Source organism: Mobula hypostoma, chromosome 5, assembly GCF_963921235.1.
Source record: "Mobula hypostoma chromosome 5, sMobHyp1.1, whole genome shotgun sequence".
NCBI classification, from domain to species: Eukaryota; Metazoa; Chordata; class Chondrichthyes; order Myliobatiformes; family Myliobatidae; genus Mobula; species Mobula hypostoma.
Genome location: NC_086101.1, coordinates 107,547,016 through 107,570,935, shown reverse-complemented (window position 1 = coordinate 107,570,935; position 23,920 = coordinate 107,547,016). Strand labels below are relative to the sequence as shown.

Sequence of the window (23,920 nt, the reverse complement as noted above, 5' to 3'; positions counted from 1 at the left end):
GTACCATGGGGGATCTCCGGGAGCAGTGGGTACCATGGGGGAACTCCGGGAGCAGTGGGTACCATGGGGGAGCACGCGGTCGCAGTGGGTACCATGGGGGAACTCCGGGAGCAGTGGGTACCATGGGGGATCTCCGGTCGCAGTGGGTACCATGGGGGATCTCCGGGAGCAGTGGGTACCATGGGGGAACTCCGGGAGCAGTGGGTACCATGGGGGATCTCCGGTCTCAGTGGGTACCATGGGGGAACTCCGGTCGCAGTGGGTACCATGGGGGATCTCCGGTAGCAGTGAGTACCATGGGGGAACTCCGGTCGCAGTGGGTACCATGGGGGAACTCCGGGAGCAGTGGGTACCATGGGGGATCTCCGGGAGCAGTGGGTACCATGGTGGATCTTCGGGATCAGTGGTTACCATGGGGGATCTCCGGGAGCAGTGGGTACCATGGGGGAACTCCGGGAGCAGTGGGTACCATGGGGGATCTCCGGGAGCAGTGGGTACCATGGGGGAACTCCGGGAGCAGTGGGTACCATGGGGGATCTCCGGGAGCAGTGGGTACCATGGGGGAACTCCGGGAGCAGTGGGTACCATGGGGGATCTCCGGGAGCAGTGGGTACCATGGGGGAACTCCGGGAGCAGTGGGTACCATGGGGGAACTCCGGGAGCAGTGGGTACCATGGGGGATCTCCGGGAGCAGTGGGTACCATGGGGGATCTCCGGGAGCAGTGGGTATCATGGGGGAACTCCGGGAGCAGTGGGTACTATGGGGGATCTCCGGGAGCAGTGGGTACCATGGGGGAACTCCGGGAGCAGTGGGTATCATGGGGGAACTCCGGGAGCAGTGGCCCCTGGGAATATTGAATTGAATAGAATAATCTTTATTTATAGGTACAATGAAACTCTGTTTGGCTTCCTCTTAGGCAATTAAATAAAGTGGTAGATAAAACAAGTCAGTAATAGAAAAACAGTATTAATTAGATAAGTAACAGAAAATAAGTTGCAGCAACACCAGAAGATGACAGTAATGCACAGTGCCGTTAGCGCAAGTATTAGAGTCCTTGCATGTGCATGTGTGAGCTCACAGTTTCAGTCATTGTTCTGTGGGAGTGGTGTGATGGAGGCCACAGCTCTAGGAGAGAAGCTGTTCCTTAGTCTATTTGTTCTGGTTTTTAGTGTCCTGAACCTTTTGCTGGACGGCAGTGGGTCAAACAGGGAGTGGCCGGGGTGTGTGGTATCTCTGGTTATGCTGATCGCTTTCCTCCTGAGTCTGCTGGAATAGATGGTGTCCAGTCCTGGGAGCTGCACCCTGACAATCCGCTGGGCCGCCTTCACCACGCGATGCAGGTCTTGTCGCTCAGCGGCTGTGTAGCTGGCATACCACACTGTGGCGCTGTTGGTCAGGATGGTTTCAATTGTGCTTCCTTAGAAGTTAAGCAACAGCTTTTGTGGGAGTTTGATCTGTTTCAGCTTTCTGAGGAAGAAGAGTCTTTATTGTGTCTTTTTTTTACAAACAGTGAGGTGTTGATGGTCCATGTCATCGATAGACAGTAGTAATCACATTTTAATCTGAAGGCACTTACTGAATTGTAAATACTGAATGCGTGTACCTTGTGTATTTGCTGAGTATGTAAACTTTCACAGCTTTGTAGATAGATACGTAGATAGATAGATATACTTTATTGATCCCGAGGGAAATTGGGTTTCGTTACAGCCGCACCAACCAAGAATAGAGCATAAATATAGCAATACAAAAACCACAAACAATCAAACAACAATATGCAAACAAAAAAGTAAGAGGAGGGATTTGTCAGTAATGAGAAGGGGAGGATTTGGTGGTAGGAAACGATAGGGGGAGAGATCAGTGGTTAGTAACGGGGGGGTCCGACTGGTGGTCAATAACCTCCCATCTCTGCTTGCTATCAACCCCTCACCTCGTAACCGACCACCAATCCCTCCCGCTCTGCTACCGACCACGCACGAATCTCCCCCCTCCCCACTGAGGTCACTGGCTTATCCCTCCACCTCTCGTTACTGATCACAAATCCCACCCCTATGGTTAATTACGAATCATTCCTTCCTCGTTAATGAGTACTTGACCACCAATACCTCGCTCTCTCGTTATTGGTCACCAATCCCTCCCCCTTTCAGTACTGAGCACCAATCCCTACCAACTGTTTACCCACCAGACCCTGCCCCCTCACGTTACTGAGCAGTGACACCCCACCCTGTCGTTACCGACCGGTGCCGCCCGCCCTGTCGGGTGATTGGTGATCAGAAAGGAGAGGGAGGCGGATTGGTAGCCAAGTAAAGAGATGAGAATGGATTGGTTGTGAGTAATCGGAGGGGGGCGGAAATTGGTGGTCAGTAAGAAGAGGGTTGCTTGGTGATAAGTAACGGGAGGAGGAGGTATCGGTTGTCAGTAACGTGGGGAGCTGGACTGGTGGTCAGTAACGGAGGGGGGAGCGGGATTGGTGGTCAGTAACGGAGGGGGAGCGGGATTGGTGGTCAGTAACGGAGGGGGAGCGGGATTGGTGGTCAGTAACGGGGAGGGAGCGGGATTGGTGGTCAGTAACGGAGGGGGGAGCGGGATTGGTGGTCAGTAACGGGGAGGGAGCGGGATTGGTGATCAGTAACGAGATGGGCGGGAGCAGGATTGGTGGTCAGAAACGGAGGGGGGAGCGGGATTGGTGGTCAGTAACGGAGGGGGGAGCGGGATTGGTGGTCAGTAACGGGGAGGGAGCAGGATTGGTGGTCAGTAACGAGATGGGCAGGCAGCAGGATTGGTGGTCAGAAACGGAGGGGGGAGCGGGATTGGTGGTCAGTAACGGGGGGGGAGCGGGATTGGTGGTCAGTAACGAGATGGGGAGGGAGCAGGATTGGTGGTCAGTAACGAGATGGGGTGGGAGCAGGATTGGTGGTCAGTAACGAGATGGGGTGGGAGCAGGATTGGTGGTCAGTAACGAGATGGGGAGGGAGCAGGATTGGTGGTCAGAAACGGAGGGGGGAGCAGGATTGGTGGTCAGTAACGAGATGGGCGGGAGCAGGATTGGTGGTCAGTAACGAGATGGGCGGGAGCAGGATTGGTGGTCAGTAACGGAGGGGGGAGCAGGATTGGTGGTCAGAAACGAGATGGGCGGGAGCAGGATTGGTGGTCAGTAACGAGATGGGCGGGAGCAGGATTGGTGGTCAGTAACGAGATGGGCGGGAGCAGGATTGGTGGTCAGTAACGGAGGGGGGAGCGGGATTGGTGGTCAGTAACGCGATGGAGAGGGAATAGTGGTCAGTAAGAAGAGGGGAAGGATTAGTTATCGACAAGAGGGGGAATGGATCGGTGGTCAGTAACGGGAGGACGATTGGGGGTCACTAACGAAAGGGAGACGGATCGGTGTTCAGTAACGAAACGGCGAGAGAATGGTGGTCGGTAACCAGAAGGGGGTGATCAGCTGGGGCAGGGTTGTTGGTGTCTGCCACGAGGTTGGGCTGAGGGATTGCTCATCAGTAACTAGAGAGGGAGAGAGATTATTGTCAGTATCGAGAGAGGGAGGGTTTGCCCGTTTGTTGCTTCCTGTGAATGTAAGGTGATAACTTGTGTGTACAACATTACGAGGGGTATATATCAGGTAAATGCAAGCAGGCTTCTTCCATGGAGGTTGGGCGAGAGGCCATGGGTTAAGGGTGAAAGGTGAAATGTTTGAGTGCAAACCTCTTCAGAGGTTGTTGTGAAAGTGGAACGAGGTGCCGGAGAAGTGTTGGATGTCAGTTTGAATGCGACATTTGAGGCTTGGAGGTTAGGAGGGGTATGGAGACAGATATTTGTGACCAAGAGAACCGACAGATGGATCAATTAATTGAAAAGGAATTGGACTCTGATCAGCGGGAATTAATTATTAGACAAAATGTCTCATTTATAACACTTCATCAGAATATACAGAAATGTAATGAAAGTCAAAACTTTAAATAAAAATGTTTTATTGTTAAATGGAAAAAAAATGTTAATTTATTCTGCACCCACGTTGGAAGGAGGTAGAAAGGGTAGCATATGGTTTAACACAGAGTACGGCTCCCGCTGGAGCCTATTCCCAACCAATGTTCCATTGAGAAAGTTTTCAACAGACCAAGTCCGGGAAGCAGTTGCTCCCACTGTCGATTTAGTCACACGGACGTCGGATGCTTCCGAACCGAAGTCGCAGCAGTCCCGGTTCGGCGGAGTTCTCAGCGCTGGGTAGACTGGGGAGGCCAGCCGAGGAGGTTGGAGTGATGCTTGCAGGGTGCATTACGCCGCCATTTGCCAGCGGCTCCTTCCGGGCAAGTTGCCATTGCTACGAGCGATCCCGACAGGGCATGTGGCGTCCCGGATTCCTTGCAGTCCCATGGACGAAACCAAGCCGGGGCTGGCAGAAGAGTTTTGCCCGTGTTGAGATAGAAACAGGGTTTCCGTCTGATGGAGTTTACGGGGCACGGTGAGAGATGGGCAGAAAGTGTGGGGAGGGTGGGAGGGAGGTGCAGATGAGAGAGAGAGAGAGAGACACAGAGGGAGTGGGGAGAGAGACAGACAGAGAGGGAGGGGAGAGAGAGACAGAGACGGGGGGGGAGAGAGACAGATAGAGAGAGAGACAGAGACGGGGGGAGAGAGATAGAGAGGGAGGGGAGAGAGAGACAGATGGGGAGAGACAGACGGGGGGGAGAGAGAGACAGAGACGGGGGGGGAGAGAGATAGAGAGGGAGGGGAGAGAGAGACAGATGGGGAGAGACAGACGGGGGGGAGAGAGAGACAGAGACGGGGGGAGAGAGAGACAGAGATGGGGGAGAGAGAGAGACGGGGAGAGACACACATAGAGGGAGGGGAGAGAGGGATAGAGGTTCTCGGGCTGTGAGTCTGGGGACAGTGGATCTGTTTTCAAAGTCAGTGCAAGGAAAGCCCCGGGGGCAGGGGCAGGGGCAGCAGGAGAAACAAAGCTGGGTGTGTTCAGGGGGCAGGAAGAGTACAAGACACGTTCAATACAAGAAAACTAATTTTTTAAAAAACAGGAAGTAGGGAGAGAAAAATAAGCTTCTTCATAATCAGTTGTGTGTGGGGATTACGCCGTGCCCCCGTGCACTGTACAATATCGCGCCCTGTGTCACCGTCGTCCGCCCGGAGTGTGTCGGCACGTCGAACATCACAGGCACGTCGCGAAGTCCGGCACAGTGAGTGTGTGGCGGCACGAAATGCCTGTACCAGAGGCATGGAGCGAGGGCAGGAGGATTGGAGGGGAGGGGAGGGTCAAACTGCAATTCACACGAGGGGTGGGGCACGCAGGGCGAGGGGTCAGAGAGGCTTGATATTGGTGTATCCGTGACAATAAGGCATAGTCAAGTCCCAAGGTTGAGAGGGCAAGAATCGAGGGTCACCATAACCGGTGCTGATGTAAGTTCCGACTGAGGACTGATCGGACGTCTGCTGTAAACCTGCAGGGAGAACGAAGCTCGTGATTATTACCAGACTCGATGGGGGTGGGTTAGCTCTCCCCAACCCTTCCCCACCAACCGGGGAGGTGAGAACTGTCTCTTCCCTCCTCCACCCCGGCGTTTAAACACCATCGTTGACCCAGTGTCTATTTGCTTTGACCTGGGAATTCATTAGGAGTTTCAGGAAATTTGGAATGTCAAATTTCTCCGGGTGTACGATGGAGAGCACTGTAAACAATTGCATCACCATCTGGTATGGAGGGTGCGGGTCACCGCACAGGATCAGAAAAGGTGCGGAGGACTGTAAACTCTGTCAGCTCCTCGCCGGCACTAGTCTCCCCAACACCAAGTACAGAAGGAAGCACCTCCTCCTTATTGCTACCAGACAGGAGGTATAGGAGTCGAAGGACACACACTTAACGACTTGGGCAAGTTTCTTCCTCTCCGCCATCAGATTACTGAATGGTCCGTGAAGACCACCTCAGTATTCCTCTTTCACTGTTATTGGAATTTCCACTAATTTGTATTACAGCTTGCACTGTACTTTATCCACAAAACATGTCAGTAATAATGAGCCTGATTCTGATTGTGTTGACAAGCGGTATTAGTTCCGTATAGAGGTTAGCTCCATTCAGTTCCTGACTCTCTCTGGAAGCAGTCTGAACATCTCCCTGTAACTGCCAGGCTCTCCCAGGTGCACAAGTTCCTCCCATTTTCTGAAGACGTGCAGGTGAGGGTCCTTCCCTCCTAGGGTCCACTCTCCTCTCCAGCCCTTTGAGCCACACCGTCCAGTAACCCCCTGACTTAACCCTACCCTAATCATGGGACCACTTACAATGACCAACTAACCCAGCAACCAGTATGTCTCTAGAATGCGGGAGGTCATGGGGAGAACGTACATACTCCTTACAGGCAGTGGTGGGAATTCAAACCGGGTCACCTGTACTGTGAAGCGTTGTGCTGACCACTACCCTACTATGCTTCCCCTATCACCTTCCAGCTCTCGTCCTTCACCTCCCCACACTTTTTTATTCCAGCATTTTGCTCCTTCCTTCCCAGTTCTGATGAAGGGTCTCGGCACAAAACGTCAACTGTTTATTCATTTCCACAGATGCTGCCTGGCCTGCTGAGTTCCTCCAGTATTTTGTATTGCTCTGGGTTTCCAGCATCTGCAGAGTTTCTCATGTTGAGGGTTCATTAAGTTGTGGGCATACAGTGTAGGCGGCAGAAGGGTGGAGACACTTGCTGGTCGTTGATGCAAATGACACATTTCACTATGTGTTTCTATGTACATGTGACAGATAAAGTTAATCTTTCATCGGGCATTTGATTGCTTATTTAATTGATCTGGCCCAGTATTGTGGGCTGAAGGGCGTGTTGCTGTGCTGTGCCTGTCACCCTGTGAGAGCCTGCTGTGAGCAGACTGACTTCAGTGATGATATTACACTGGGTCCGAAGTACAGAGGGCATCCCGAGGCCGTGACAAACAATGTAGAAATGAATCGGACGGGGCAGAAAGGGGCGGTCACTGTCTTTGTACACAACCCCGGCAACCCCCTCCCGCCCCCAACTCCACGATACTCGCTTCCCCGTGGAAATGCCAGACCTGCGGCCACCTACCGTAATGCATCAAGCATTGGTAAAAGATTCAATAGTGCTGTGTCACTCGGATCACTGAACCATGATTTAATAGGTATTGCATTATCTGCAGAACAAGAGAAAGAGAAATCGATTTGAATAGAAGAGCGGGACTTGTCAGGTTAAAGATGACAAACTTGCCGCAAAGCACCAAATTACACAAGAACATAAGAAATAGGAGCAGGAGTCGGCCATCTGGCCCACCGAGCCTGCTCCACCATTCAATAAAATCATGGCTGATCTGGCCATCGACTCATCTCCACCTACCTGCCTTTTCCCAAAATCCTTATTCCCCTACTATGCAAAAATCTATCCAATTTGTCTTAAATATATTTACTGAGGTACCCTCTGCTGCTTCATTGGGTGGAGAATTCCACAGATACACCACTCTCTGGGAAAAGCAGTTCCTCCTCATCTCCGTACTAAATCTACTCCCTTGAACCCCGAGGCTAAGTCCCATAGTTTGTCTCACCAACTAGTGGAAACAACTTTTTTGCCTCTACCTTGTCAATCCCTTTCATAATTTTATATGTTTCTATAAGAACTCCTCTCATCCTTCTAAATCACACAGCATACACACACCTATATACCCGCTCGTTAATGTAAACTTAATCATGTGGCAGCAACCCAATGCATAAGAGCATGCAGACATGGTCAAGAGGTTCAGTTGTTGTTCAGACCAAACATCAAAACGAGGAAGAAATGTGATCTAAGAGACTTTGACCATGGAATGATTTCTGGTGCCAGATGGGGAGGTTTGAGTATCTCAGAAACTATTGCTCTCCTGGGATTTTCATGCACAACAGTTCCTCTACAGTTTACAGAGAATGGTGTGGGGGAAAAAAATCCAGTGTAGGTGAAGATGCCTTATTAGTGAGAGGTCAGAGGAGAATGGTCAGACTGGTTCAAAGAGATAGGAAAGATACAGTAACTCAAATAACCACACGTTACAACAGCGGTATGCAGAACAGCATCTGTGAACACACAACACATCAAACCTTGAAGAGGATGGGCTACAGCAGGAGAAGACGATGAACATACACGAGTGTATCTCAGTGATAATAAGCCTGATTCGGAGTTCCAAAAACTGCTGGAGGAACTCAGGTGGTCAGGCAGCATCTATGGAGAGGAATAAACAGTCCATGTTTGGCCCCAGGACCCTTCCGGACTTTGGGTGATCCGGCTTTCCAGCATCCCTTGCATGTGATTAATTTATCTGAATAAAGAGTTGGGACCTGCAGCTGTATAAAACACGTGTCGGTCTGTACTCGGAGTTTGCTACACCATAGGATGTGATGACATCTGAAAGAGTATAGGAGAGCCGCCTGGAATGGAGGGAATTTTTAAGGAAAGTTGTGGAAGGACTGATGAATAGACGCATGAAGACAAGTGAAAAAGGGACTTTGAGAGCAGTGCAGAAAGAACTGGTGTGGCACCGTGGCGTAGTGGTTATCACAATGCTCTACTGTACTGGCGACCAGGGTTCAATTCCCATCGCCTCCTGTAAGGAGTTTGTACGTTCTCCCCGTGACCGTGTGGGTTTCCTCCGGGTGCTCTGGTTTCCTCCCACATCCCAAAGACATAGGGGTCAGGGTTAGTGAGTTGCACGGGAAGCACAGTGGTACTTGGCAGGCTACCCCCAGCCCATCTGCGGACACGTAAATGACAGTTCTCACTGAATGCCTCTAAATAAACCTGCATCTTATTCCGAGTATCATCCCAGGTTTAATGGCTGCAGCACGACAACCACATCAACAGCCCGCTGCTCCCTCATTGCTGGTTCTGAGGCTGGAGGCTGGCGGCTGGCAGGACGGGTAAACGGCAAAGCCTGGAGAGACAGGGACAACATGCCAATGGGTAAAACATTGCCAGAGCCCACGCCCCTTACCTGGATGGCTTCTGTAGGCTCCAGGAGAGTTGTCTAGAATGACGATGCTGGAAAGGTCACTGTGCACCACGGAGAGGTCTTTAATGTAGCTACCCAACTCCAGCGTACAGTGCTGTGCCAAACATGATGCGTATTGGAGGGTGGAGGAGAGGAGAGACGGAACAGTTCAGATACAAGAGGCAGACTTTACAAGCAGTGAACCATCACTGCAGGTGTGCACAGCGTAGCAGTGCAGTGAGCGGTTAGCGCAACGCTTACGGTGCCAGCGACCCGGGTTCATTTCCCGTCGCTGTTGGCGAGGAGTTTGTACGCTGTCCCCGTGACCGCGTGGGTTTCCTCCCACACTCCAAAGTCTCAGGGTTAGTAACTTTTGTACACACTATGTTGGCAGGGGCTGCCGCCAGCACATTCTCGGACTGCACGGGTCAAGCAAAGTATTTCACTGTGTTTCGACAAAGTGTGTGTGCACGCGCACACGTGGGTGGAAGGCCAAGTTGTTGAATATATTTATAGCAGAGGTTTTTAAGGTACTTGATTAGTAAGGGTGTCCAAGTTTACGTGGAGAAGGCAGGAGAATGGGGTTGAAAGGGATAGTAGTTCAGCAATGACAGAATGGCGGAGCAGACTCGATGGGCCAAATGGTGTAATTTTGCTGCAATGTTTTATGGTCCGAATGTCTTATTGCAACCCCACCCCAGTAATGTGTGGAGTCATGTCCTTACCTGTCTGTAATACCTTCGCTTTAGAATCCCTCTGTTATTATCCAACTTGTCGGCCACGGCAGAGCCGTAAATTTCCATGCTGGCCGTGAAGACCACCAATTCATACCACTGACTGACCTACAGGCAGGAGCAGGGAAGACAGTCAGTCAGGACAGAGAGAGGGGGCACTGCTGGCCCATCAGTTTGCCTCGCCCTCCCGAGATTGTTGTCACGGCCCCGTACAGAAATGCAGAAAACCCGGTAATTGCAAAACCCGGTAATTGTAAACTTTTACTTGTAGCTGTATATAGCTAAGATATCTACGACTTTTGCACAGTACTGTAGTCATTTTACTGTACTGCTGCCACAAAACAAAAAGCTAATTTCATGACATGTGTGAGTGATGATAACCTGATTCTGATATGGGTCTCTACTGTGGACTGGGAGTGGGAAGGGAGCAGAGAGAGGGAATCATGGTTGGGAAAAGGGGAAGGGAGAGGGGAGGGAGCGGGAAGCACCAGAGAGATATTCTGTAGTGATCAATAAATCAAAGACCTTGTGTGGTGTCTCAGAGCTGGGTATAACTGCACCGTACCGACCCCTGCCCCTGCACTCCTTCTCTGACACCTGTCTCATACCCCTCCCTCAGTATTCCCAACATCCTTAGCTCCCACCAGATTTACAAACGCGCTCTCCCCTCCACGTTGACAAATACAGTCCTCTGCAAAAGCCAAGGGCTCCCTACGGCGTTTGCACGACGACGCGCGTTCCCTCAGTGACCGCGCGGCTCCCTACGACGTTTGCACAGGGACGCGCGTTCCCTCAGTGACCGTGCGGCTCCCTACGACGTTTGCACAGTGACGCGCGTTCCCTCAGTGACCGCGCGGCTCCCTACGACGTTTACACAGTGACGCGCGTTCCCTCAGTGACCGCACGGCTCCCTACGACGTTTACACTGTGGCGCGTGTTCCCTCAGTGACCGCGCGGCTTCCTACGACGTTTGCACAGTGACGCACGTTCCCTCAGTGACCGCGCGGCTCCCTACGACGTTTGCACAGTGACGCACGTTCCCTCAGTGACCGCGCGGCTCCCTACGACGTCTGCACAGTGACGCGCGTTCCCTCAGTGACCGCACGGCTCCCTACGACGTTTACACAGTGGCGCGCGTTCCCTCAGTGACCGCACGGCTCCCTACGACGTTTACACTGTGGCGCGCGTTCCCTCAGTGACCGCGCGGCTCCCTACGATGTTTGCACAGTGACGCACGTTCCCTCAGTGACCGCGCGGCTCCCTACGACGTTTGCACAGTGACGCACGTTCCCTCAGTGACCGCGCGGCTCCCTACGACGTCTGCACAGTGACGCGCGTTCCCTCAGTGACCGCACGGCTCCCTACGACGTTTACACAGTGGCGCGCGTTCCCTCAGTGACCGCACGGCTCCCTACGACGTCTGCACAGTGACGCACGTTCCCTCAGTGACCGTGTGGCTCCCTACGACGTCTGCACAGTGACGCACGTTCCCTCAGTGACCGCGCGGCTCCCTACGACGTCTGCACAGTGACGCGTGTTCCCTCAGTGACCGCACGGCTCCCTACGACGTCTGCACAGTGACGCACGTTCCCTCAGTGACCGCGCGTGGGTGCTCCAGTTTCTTCCCACTGTCCAAAAGGCGTACGAGTTAGAAGGTTAATTGGTCACATGAGTGTAATTGAGTGGCATGGGCTGGATGGACTAGAAAGACCTGCTACAGGGCTGAATTGTGAAATAAAAATCAACAAATAAAAAGTTGCTGACAAATGAGAAAACTAATCTGGAATTCAGGACAGATCAGTCTGAGAAAGAGAGAGCCTTGTGTATGAAATGGCTTTAACCACCTCATAACGTCACAAACACCAAAGCTCATAAACGCATTTGTATTTTTATTAAGTGCTTCCTGAGTTTTTACTAAATGAACAAACAAAATTTTTTTAAAAAGTGGGAATGGATACAGGTCTGTCATTTCACTGAAAGTGGCGTCACAGGTAGAGAGGGTCATAGAGAAAGTTTTTGGCATATTGGCCTTCATACATCAAAATGATAGTTTGGTATGTTGAAGTTGTACAAGACATTGGTGAGGCCCAGTTTGAGGTATTGTGTGCAGTTTTGGTCACCTACCTACAGGAAAGATGTAAATAAGATTGAGAGAGTACAGAGAAAACTTACAAGGATGTTGCTGGGTCTGGAGGACCCGAGTTATAAGGAAAGATTGAATAGACAGGACTTTATTCCTTAGAACGTAGATGATTGAGGGGAGATTTGATAGAGGTATACAAAATTGTGAGGGGTATCGACAGGGTAAATGCAAGCAGGCTTTTTCCACTGAGGTTGGGTAGGACTATAACTAGAGGTCATGTGATAAGGGCAAAAGGTGAAAAGTTTAAAGGGAACATGAGGGGAAACTTTTTCACCCAGAGGGTCATGAGAGCACAAGTGTTGCATGTGAGCTCGATTTAAATGTTCAAGAGAAGTTTGGACTAGTACATGGATGGTAGGGGTATGGAGGGCTGTGGTCCCAGTGCAGGTCGATGAGAGTAGGCAGTTTAAATGGTTCAGCATGGACTAGATGGACCAAAGGACCTGTCTCTGTGCAGTACTCCTCTATGACTCTATGAGTACAGACAGGAAAGCCAGTCATTTCAGGTGTGTTCCTTCACTGGACAAGTTTGTGTCCCCACTCTCCCCTCCCCAAGCCTGCTGACACTCACCACCTCCAAGAAGAAATCGACGTGCGGTCGTTTATGGACAAAGAACCGGACTGGGTGTTTGTCGATCACAACCTGCAGGGAGAGAGGTGGGTAGAGCGGGAGTTAGTACAGGACAGCCCTGAGCTCTGCCTCTCTCTCACCCAACAGAACCTCTGTTCCTCCCCACTCCTCACACACACACGCAGGCAGCGGTTACCTTTAATATAAAGTCGGGCGGCGTTCCTGGTCGGACGGTGGGCCTCAGCACACCGTCATGGTGAGAGTGAATTAACGTTTCATCCAGGTCAAGCACCAGCACTTTTCCCTTCACTTGACCTGAGACAGAAAGGAGTTGTCGACAGGTTACAGTCTGGAATGGACAGCCGCCACCTCCTTCCCAGGATCAAAATCTCTCACACTACACAAAATGCATTTAAGCTGGCAGACAGCAAGTTCAATGGAGACGTGCCATGGCAGGAACACACTGCTGGAGGAGTTGGTGAAGATGTGGTGGGCACGTTCATGTGCTGGGAATCGAAGGATATAGGTAGATGCGATTAGGTACTTAATTAATTCGGCACAACTGTACTGTTTGGGCGAGGTATCGGAACCAGGGTCCAGTGGAGGTTTACTAGAATGATTCTGGGGATGAAAGGGTTAGCATGTGAGGACGGTATAATGTTTGGCGACTCTGGACCCGTACTCACTGGAACTTGGAAGAATGGGGAGGGGAAGGGGTGGTATCTCACTGAAACGTGTTAAATGTTGAGCAGCCTGGATGGAGAGGATGTTTCCAATAGTGGGAGAGACTAGGGGACTAGAGGGCACCGCCTTGTAGGACCACGGCCATTTAGAACAGCGATAAGGGGGAATTTCAGACATAAGTGAATCTGTGGAATTCATTGCCATAGACGGCTCTCGAGGCCAGGTCACTGGGAATATTCCATGTGGAGATTACACAGTTCCTGATCAGTCAAAGCGTCAAAGGATATGGGGAGAAGTCAGGAGAATGGGGTTCAGAAGGATAATAAAAGTGTGTGTGTGTGTGTGTGTGTGTGTGAAGCCAATTCATTGTGTATACTTAACGTGGAGGTTGATAGATTCTTAATTAGTGAGGACGTCAAAGGGAGAGGGAAGGGGAATGGAGTTGAGAGGGTTAGTAAATCAGACATGATGGGATGGGAGCAGATTCTATGGGCCAAATGGCCTAATCATGCTCCTATGGCTCATGGTTATAGTTTGAGGGCTGAGAACAGATGATGCACATTTGTAGCTATAGGTTTAGAGGTATATTTTAATGAAGGTTTTGATGGCATTGAGCCAGTGGTCTGAATATTGAACTCTTGGCATTGCAGATAGCAAGATAAGGAGGGTATCAATTAGGTTGGAAGTTTGACAGAGCAGTGGCAATGGAATTTAACCCTGACCACTGCAAAGTGACGCATTCTGGGAAGTCAACGTTCAGAGTTCAAAGTAAATTTGCTATTATGTACTACCTTCAGATTTTCTAGCAGGTATTTACAAGAAAAAATATTTTAAAATAATTTATGAAAACTATCCATATATAAAGACAACCAATCTGCAAAGGACAAAATGCGTAAAGAAAAATAAACAAGTAATTGAGATCACCAGCTTTAATGAGTCCCTTGAAAGTGAGCCTGTAGGTTGTAGGATGTTCAGAGTTGTGGTGAGTAAAGTTATCCGTGCTGGTTGAGTGGTAATAACTGTCCCTGAGCCTGGTGGGGTGGGACCTACGGCTCCCGTACCTGCTGGTGGTAGTACAAAGACAGCAAGGCTTGGATAGTGGGAGTTTTGAAGGATGCAGCTTTCTTGTGCCAGTGCTCCATGTAAATGTGCTGAATGGTGGGGAGGGCTTTACCTGTGATGGACTGGGCCGTATCCATCACATTCTGTTCCTGCGCACTGGTGACACAACTCATGTTTACCCAGTGAAGAGGTACTAAAGACCAGAGAGCACAGGTTCATGGTCAGAGGCAGGAGATTTAAAAGGGATGTCAGGGGCAGCTTCTTTACACAAGGTGTGGTGCCTGTTTGGAATAAGCTACCAGAGATGGTGCTGAGGCGGGCAGATTAACAAGGTTTAAAAGCCGTCTGGATAAGTCCATGTTAGGGGAAGTTCAGAGGATGACGGGCCAGGTACAGGCAGATGGGACTTGCTCACTGGGCAACACAGTCGGCAGAGACGAGTTGGGCTAGAGGGCCTGGCTTGATGGTTCTACATCCCACTCAGGAGCTCAGAGGGGTAGGGGGGAATGGTGAGGCATTCCGGGAACAAGCACCAAGCCTAGCAGATACTCACTGAGTCTGTTCCTTGAGATGGGCGAGAGAGGTAGAATATCATATCGGACTGTCTGATACTGAATAATCTGCAGAAATCAGAGGGTTCAGAGATTCAGATTAATTTATTTACCAGACACAGTGAGAAGTGTCAATTGTGTTAACAACCAACCCAGCCTAAGGATGTGCTGGCGGCAGCCCTCAGGTGTCTCGACAGAGTCCGGTGCCAACACTGCATAGCCCCAGTGTTCAGCAGAACAAAACAACAGCAAAATAAAATCAACAAGAGATTCTGCAGATGCCAGAAATCCAGACCAAAACACACCACTAAATGCTGGAGGAACTCAGCAGGTCAGGCAGCAGCTATGGAAAACAGTACAGTCGATGTTTCAGGCCAAATTTGTACTTTTTTTCCATAGATGCTGCCTGGCCTGCTGAGTTCCTCCAGCATTTTGAGTGTGTTGCTCTGGATTCCAGCATCTGCAGAATCTCTCATGTTTGTGAGTTGATGTTTTGGGCCGACTTTTTATTTTCTCTCTCTCTCTCTCTCTCTGTCTCTCTCTCACACACACACTTCCAACCCTGTGACGGGCCACTTCCAGACTCTTGGAGATCGAGCCATCGACTACCCCATGACTCACTGATCATGGGACTATGATCTTCAGGCCTTGACCCCAGGAGCTGCTGATCACCATTAGTCTCTTCTTGAGAATTCTTTCACCTGGGCCATTTCCTGACTGCCCTGAGGCACCCGTAAAACCCTGAGCAGAGAGAGAATTTTAGCTGGGGAGCCGGTCACCTCCTGGTCTACACAGGAACACAGCATTGATCAGCTCACACCTCACAATATAGCAACAGTTTAATAGGCAAAATCAGCACCGAACTCAGACAATCCAAAAGTCTACTTTGATCCAGGGGTCAGTGAAACAAATAGCTTTATCTGTCACGTGTACATTGAAGCATCTGGTGAAACACGACATTTCTGTCAACGACCAACACAGTCTGAGGATGTGCTGTGGGCATTCTGCCTTCTGGCACCAACGTAGCATGCCCACGACTTACCAACACAAATCAGTACGTCTTTGGACTGTGGGAAGAAACCCACGTGGTTACAGGGAGAACATATAAGCTCCTTACAACCAGGGGCAGGAATTGAATTCCAATCACTGGCTTTGTGATAATAATAATAGAACAAGAGAGCCCTTAACTCCGAGTGGAGTCATCCGGACGTCGTCATGATGGTGGTTTTTTTTTAAACAGGCTTTCTTATTTTTACAAGGCCCAGTTGCTCGCTTGACGCTCAACCCAGCATGGATGGAAAGCATGCCAGGGGAGCTGGCTGGATTCAAACTCGGGAGCCTTCGCTGATGCCACTACGCCACCAGTAATAATAATAATAATAACTTATTTACAGAACACTTTTCACGCAGACAACGTAGTTCAAAGTGCTTTACAATGCAAACATGAAAATAAAAGACTAAATGAAATTAGTTAAAAGCAAGGTTAAATTAAACAGGTTTTGAGCTGGTGTTCAAACGTGTCAGTTGAGCCTCAATCCCCTAGAGTTTTAAATGTTCATCTTCACAGTTTAGCAGCGTAGTTCAGAAAGGCTGGCCTGCCAATTATCTTTTGAGGGGACTGTTTAAATTTAAGGGACCAGCAGAAGGCGACCGGAGAGTTTGAGCAGGATTATAAAACAATAGTGATTTTGTGATGTACTCTGGTCCCAGAATACTGAGAGCTTTAAAAATACAAGTAAGAGTGTTACGACAACCGGTACAGTTCCGCAGAGACCAGTTTAGGGAGCAGGAACCTTCTCTTACAAGGAATCAGGGAATCAGACATTAGAAGCATTTCACTCACCCCCTTCCCCTCACCTGCCTATTGCCTCCCTCTGGTTTGAATCCTCCTTCCCTTTCTTCTATGCTCTGCCCATTGAATCTTCTTGGACATTCAATCATGGCTGATTTACTTTTACTCTTAACCCCATTTTCCTACCTTCTGCCTCTAACTTTTGATGCCCTGACTAATCAAGAACCTATCACCCTCTGCCTTAAAAATACCCAATGATTTGGCCTCCACAGCCGGCTGTGGCAAAGAATTCCACAGATTCACCACCCTCTGGCTGAAGGGATCTCTCATCTCTCTTCTAAAGGATGACCTTGTATTCTGAGGCTCTACCCTCTGGCCCAAGACTCCCCCACTGTAGGAAACATTCTGTTAATGTCCACTCATCTAGGCCTTCCAATATTCAGTAGGCTTCAATGAGTTACCTCCAAGAGGACCACAACCTTGTCATAGGGTTTGGAGGCTTGCGTACCTCAATGACTCGGAGAGCGATGCTGGCTGGAGTCAGGGCTTTATGTTGTGGCTCTTGGTAGGGTCACCCATGCCAAACAGGTCAAAGGGTAGTGGCCTGACTAAGAGTGGTCCATGGGTCCGGGTCTGGGGGTTCAGCTCACGGCTAACAACCCTGACTGGTCAAAAAACAATTGTCCTGAAACAGCAATGAACTTTCCTTCCATACAGGCAGATGGAGGACCTTCACTGCTGCCAGCAACACCAGCGGCATAACAGACAGTAAATTAATTCAACAAGTTACCCCTCATTGTTCTAGTAAAAATGAATTGCCACCATTTTGACCATAAGACATGGGGATTGAATCAGGCTATTTGGCCCATCGAGTATGCTCTGCCATTCGATCATGGCAACCCAATTCTCCTGCTTTCGCCCCTTAACCTTTGACCCCCTACTGACTAAGAACCTACCACTTCAGATATACCTAATGCCACAGCTGTCTGTGGCAATGAGTTCCACAGATGCACTACCATCTGCCTCTCAAAGTCCAACCGTACATCCCCATCATGAGCGGTGGAAAGGCCAACCCCCTGTAGAGTGGATGCAATGGATTACAGACACATTGCTCAATTCCAGCCATAGCAGCTCATTGATGGTCTGTACTCCACTGAGGAGCCAAGGAGCCAAGTCAGTCACCATCCTCTGTCTCAAGAAATTCCTCATCTCTTCTCCCATCAGGCTCCTCCTACAAAAAGTAAGTGCCGTGTGTGCGTGCGTGAGAGTGCACACGTGTGTGTGCGTGTGAGTGTGTGAGAGTGTGCACGAGCACATGTGCACATGTGTGTGTGTATGTGTGTGCGTGCGTCTGTGTGTGTGTTTGTGCACATTTCTGTGAACTTCTGTCTCAGCAAGGACCTGGACCCTCGGCAACTTTCCTATCACCACAACAATTTCCCTGGCACTGGCTCTCCAATCAGCCTTGATCCCTTGGACAACAGCAATACCTCTGTCAGGCTGCTGTTTATTGATTACAGCCCAGTGTTCAACACAATCGTGCCCTCAGTTCTAATCACTAAGCTCCCAAACACAATCATCTGTACCTTCCTCTGCAACTGGATCCTTGATTTCCTCACCGGGACTCCACAGTCAGTGTGGATTAGAAATAATACTTCCTCCTCGCTGAGAAACACCGGCACACCTGAGTGATGTGTGCTTAACCCACTGCCCTACTCCCTCTACACCCATGACTGTGTGGCCAGACACAGCTCAGATGCCATCAATACATTTGCCAGTGTTGTTGGCAGAATTTCAGATGGCGACGAGGAGAAGTGAGATATATCAGCTGGTTGAGTGGTGTCACAACGACAACCTTGTACTCAACGTCACCAAGACCAAAGAATGGACTGTGGAGTTCAGGAAGGGGAACAGCAGCCCTCTAGGGGTCAGCAGTGGAAAGGGTGAGGAGTTCCAAGCTCCTGGCTGCCAACATCTCTGAGGATCTACCCTGGCCCCACATATTGATGCAATTACAAAGAAGGAACAACAGTGGCTATACTTCATTCAGAGATTGAGGAGATTTGGTATGTCACCAAAGAACATTGCGAATTTTTATAGATATACAGTGGAGAACATCCTGACATGTTGTATCACAGCCTAGAATGGAGTTCCCAATACACGATTTGAAAAAGCTGCAGAGGGTTGTAGATCACAGCCCTCCCCACCACTAGGGATGTCTACAAGAGGCAGTACCTCAAGAAGCTGGCATCCGTCATGAGACTCTCACCGTCCAGGACATGCCCTCTTCTCATTGCTACCATCAGGGAGGTGGTACAGGAGCCTCAGTGTTTTTAGCAATGGCTTCTTCCTCTCTGCTATCAGATGTTTGAATAGTCCATGAAGGTTACCTCCTTATCTGCCATTTGCACGATTTGTCTATTTTCTAATTTATCATTATGTTACACAAAACAACAAAAATTTCACGACATATATCAGTGATAATAAACCTGATTCTGTTGCTGAGTCACGGGGAAAGTGCAGTGCAGGTGGGTGTGGGTGGGAGAAGAGCGAGACCAGGGTGGCAGGGGTTCCTGCCCATGCCTGTAGGTGGCAGCAGTGAGCAGCAACCCAACCCAATCCCCACTCACCACTCACGTTCAGAGTCTCTAATTTGTCACATGAACAAAGTTCACAGCTAATTTATTAGCAAAGTACATCCATGTCACCAAATACAACCCTGAGATTCAATTTCCCGTGGGTATACTCAACAAATCCATAATAGAAAAATAACCATAACAGAATCAATGAAAGACTGCACTAACTGGGCATTCGATCAGAATGCAGAAGACAACAAACTGTGCAAATACAAAAAGTAATAATTACAATTATAAATAAACAAACAATAAATATCAAGAACCTGAGATGAAGAGTCTTTGAAAGTAAGTCCGTTGGTTGTGGGAACATTGCAATGATGGTTAAGTGGAGCTATCCCTTTGGTTCAAGAGCCTAATGTCTGAGGGGTAATAAAAGTTCCTGAAGCAGGTGGTGTGAGTCCTGAGGCTCCTGTACCTTCTTCCTGATGGCAGTACTGTGAAGAGAGCGTGGACTGGGTTGCGGGGATCCCTGATGATGGATGCTGCTTTCCTGCAACAGTGTTTCATGTATGTGTGCTCAATGGTGGGGAGGGCTTTACCCGTAATGGACTGGGCTGTGTCCACTACTTTTTGCAGGATTTTCCATTCGAGGGCATTGGTGATTCCATATCAGCCGGTCACTATACATCAAAAAAAAAGTGAAATCCCTCGTTTGCATTAACGACCAACACAACCTGGCGATGTGCTGGGGGCAGCCCGCAACGGTCACCACCAGTCCAGCCAACATTACGAGTCCCCTATATTCAGCAGTAATCTGCCACAGCAAACCAAGCCCCTTTCCACACACACACACACACACACGCACGCGCACACACTCACGCACACGCGCGCGCGCACACACTCACACACGCACGCGCACACACTCATGCGCACACACACTCATGCGCACACACACTCAAGCACACACACACGCGCACACACACTCATGCGCACACACACGCACACACACTCACGCACGCACACACACTCACGCGCACACACACTCATGCGCACACACACTCACGCACACACACTCACGCACACACACACGCGCACACACACACGCGCACACACGCACGCGCTCGCATGTACGCGCGCGCAAACACACGCACGCACACACACTCACGCACACACACGCACGCACACACACACACGCACACACACTCACACACTCACGCACACGCACGCGCACACACACACGCGCACGCACGCACACACACGCGCACACACGCACACACACTCACGCACACACACTCACGCACACGCACACACACACGCACACACACTCACGCACACACACACACACACACGCACACACACACACGCACACACACGCACACACACACACGCACACACACACACGCACACGCACACACGCACACACACTCACGCACACACACTCACGCACACGCGCACACACACGCACACACACTCACGCACACACACTCACACACTCACGCACACGCACGCGCACACACTCACGCACACACACTCACGCACACACACACGCGCACACACGCACGCGCACACACGCACGCGCTCGCATGCACGCCGCGCACACACACGCACACACACTCACGCACACACACTCACGCACACGCACACACTCACGCACACACACACACGCACACACACACGCACGCGCACACACGCACGCGCTCACACACGCACACACACTCACGCACACACACACACGCACACACACACTCACGCACACACACTCACGCACACGCGCACACACACGCACGCACACACACACACACACACACACTCACGCACACGCACGCGCACACACACACGCGCACACTCACACACTCACGCACACGCACGCGCACACACACACGCGCACACACGCACGCGCACACACACGCGCACACACGCACGCGCTCGCATGCACGCGCGCGCACACACACGCACACACACTCACGCACACGCACACACTCACGCACACACACACACGCACACACACTCACGCACACGCACACACTCACGCACACACACACACGCACACACACACGCACGCGCACACACGCACGCGCTCGCATGCACGCGCGCGCACACACACGCACACACACGCACACACTCACGCACACACACACACGCACACACACACTCACGCACACACACTCACGCACACGCACACACTCACGCACACACACTCACGCACACGCACGCGCACACACTCACGCACACACACTCACGCACACACACTCACGCACACGCACACACACACACACTCACGCACACGCACAAACACACGCGCACACACTCACGCACGCACGCGCACACACGCACGCGCACACACACACACACGCACGCGCACACTCATGCGCACACACACGCGCACACACGCATGCACACACACACGCGCACACACACTCACGCACAGACACACGCGCACACACACGTGCACACACTCACACACGCACGCACACACTCATGCGCACACACACTCACGCACACACACACGCGCACACACTCATGCGCACGCACTCGCACGCACGCACACGCACGCACACACACTCACGCACACTCACTCACGCACGCGCACACACGCGCACACACTCACGCACGCGCACACACACACGCACGCGCACACTCATGCGCACACACACGCATGCACACACACTCGCACACACTCACGCGCACACTCATGCGCACACACACGCATGCACACACACACGCATGCACACACACACGCATGCACACACACACGCATGCGCACACACACGCATGCACACACACGCATGCACACACACGCGCATGCACACACACACGCATGCACACACACGCGCACACACTCACGCGCACACTCATGCGCACACACACGCGCACACACGCAAGCACACACACGCGCACACACACTCACGCACACACACACGCGCACACACGCGCGTGCGCACACACACTCACACACGCACGCACACACTCATGCACACACGCACGCACACACTCACGCACACACTCACGCGCACACTCATGCGCACACTCATGCGCACACACACGCGCACACACGCATGCACACACACGCGCACACACACTCACGCACACACACACGCGCGTGCGCACACACACTCACACACGCACGCACACTCATGCACACACGCACGCACACACTCACGCGCACACACACGCGCACACACGCACGCGCTCGCATGCACGCGCGCGCACACACACGCACACACACTCACGCACACACACACGCACACACACTCACACACTCACGCACACGCACGCGCACACACACACGCGCACACACACACGCGCTCACACTCACGCACGCACGCGCACACACGCGCGCGCGCACACACACACGCACGCGCACACTCATGCGCACACACACGCGCACACACGCGCACACACACTCACGCACACACACACGCGCACACACACTCACGCACACACACACGCGCACACACTCTCACGCACACACACACGCGCACACTCATGCGCACACACACGTGCACACACTCACACACGCACGCACACACTCATGCGCACACACACTCACGCACACACACACGCGCACACACTCATGCGCACACACACGCACGCACACACACTCACGCACGCACACACACTCACACACGCACACACACACACGCACACGCACGCACACACACACACTCACGCACACACACTCACGCACGCGACACACGCACGCACACACTCATGCGCACACACACTCACGCACACACACACGCGCACACACTCATGCGCACACACACGCACGCACACACACTCACGCACGCACACACACTCACACACGCACACACACACACGCACACGCACTCACGCACGCACACACACGCACGCGCACACTCATGCGCACACACACACGCGCACACACGCATGCACACACACGCGCACACACACTCGCACACACACTCGCACACACTCACGCGCACACTCATGCGCACACACACGTGCACACACTCACACACGCACGCACACACTCATGCGCACACACACTCACGCACACACACGCGCACACACACTCATGCGCACACACACTCACGCACACACACTCACGCACACACACACGCGCACACACACACGCGCACACACGCACGCGCTCGCATGCACGCGCGCGCACACACACGCACGCACACACACTCACGCACACACACGCACGCACACACACTCACGCACACACACTCACTCACTCACGCACACACACACGCACACACACACACGCACACACACACGCACACACACGCACACACACTCACGCACACACACTCACGCACACACACTCACGCACACGCGCACACACACGCACACACACTCACGCACACACACTCACACACTCACGCACACGCACGCGCACACACTCACGCACACACACTCACGCACACACACACGCGCACACACGCACGCGCACACACGCACGCGCTCGCATGCACGCCGCGCACACACACGCACACACACTCACGCACACACACTCACGCACACGCACACACTCACGCACACACACACACGCACACACACACGCACGCGCACACACGCACGCGCTCACACACGCACACACACTCACGCACACGCGCACACACACGCACACACACTCACGCACACACACTCACGCACACGCGCACACACACGCACACACACTCACGCACACACACTCACACACTCACGCACACGCACGCGCACACACTCACGCACACACACTCACGCACACACACACGCGCACACACGCACGCGCACACACGCACGCGCTCGCATGCACGCGCGCGCACACACACGCACACACACTCACGCACACGCACACACTCACGCACACACACACACGCACACACA

The 23,920-nt window shown here is 51.9% G+C and overlaps 1 protein-coding gene across 1 annotated transcript in view; it reads right to left on the bottom strand.

Annotated features, from left to right (window-relative positions):
- Window positions 1-3,975: 3,975 nt before the first annotated feature.
- LOC134346249 (CTD nuclear envelope phosphatase 1) overlaps window positions 3,976-23,920 on the bottom strand; it is a 31,570-nt gene continuing 11,625 nt past the window's right edge. The window contains exons 2-8 of the mRNA XM_063047574.1: window positions 14,716-14,782; window positions 12,613-12,731; window positions 12,417-12,488; window positions 9,694-9,810; window positions 8,972-9,083; window positions 7,066-7,150; window positions 3,976-5,445 (exon numbers count right to left, since the gene is read on the bottom strand). Of these exons, the coding sequence (XP_062903644.1) occupies window positions 5,385-5,445; window positions 7,066-7,150; window positions 8,972-9,083; window positions 9,694-9,810; window positions 12,417-12,488; window positions 12,613-12,731; window positions 14,716-14,782 (633 nt within the window). The 3' untranslated portion in view covers window positions 3,976-5,384. The remainder of the gene's footprint in view (window positions 5,446-7,065; window positions 7,151-8,971; window positions 9,084-9,693; window positions 9,811-12,416; window positions 12,489-12,612; window positions 12,732-14,715; window positions 14,783-23,920) is intronic.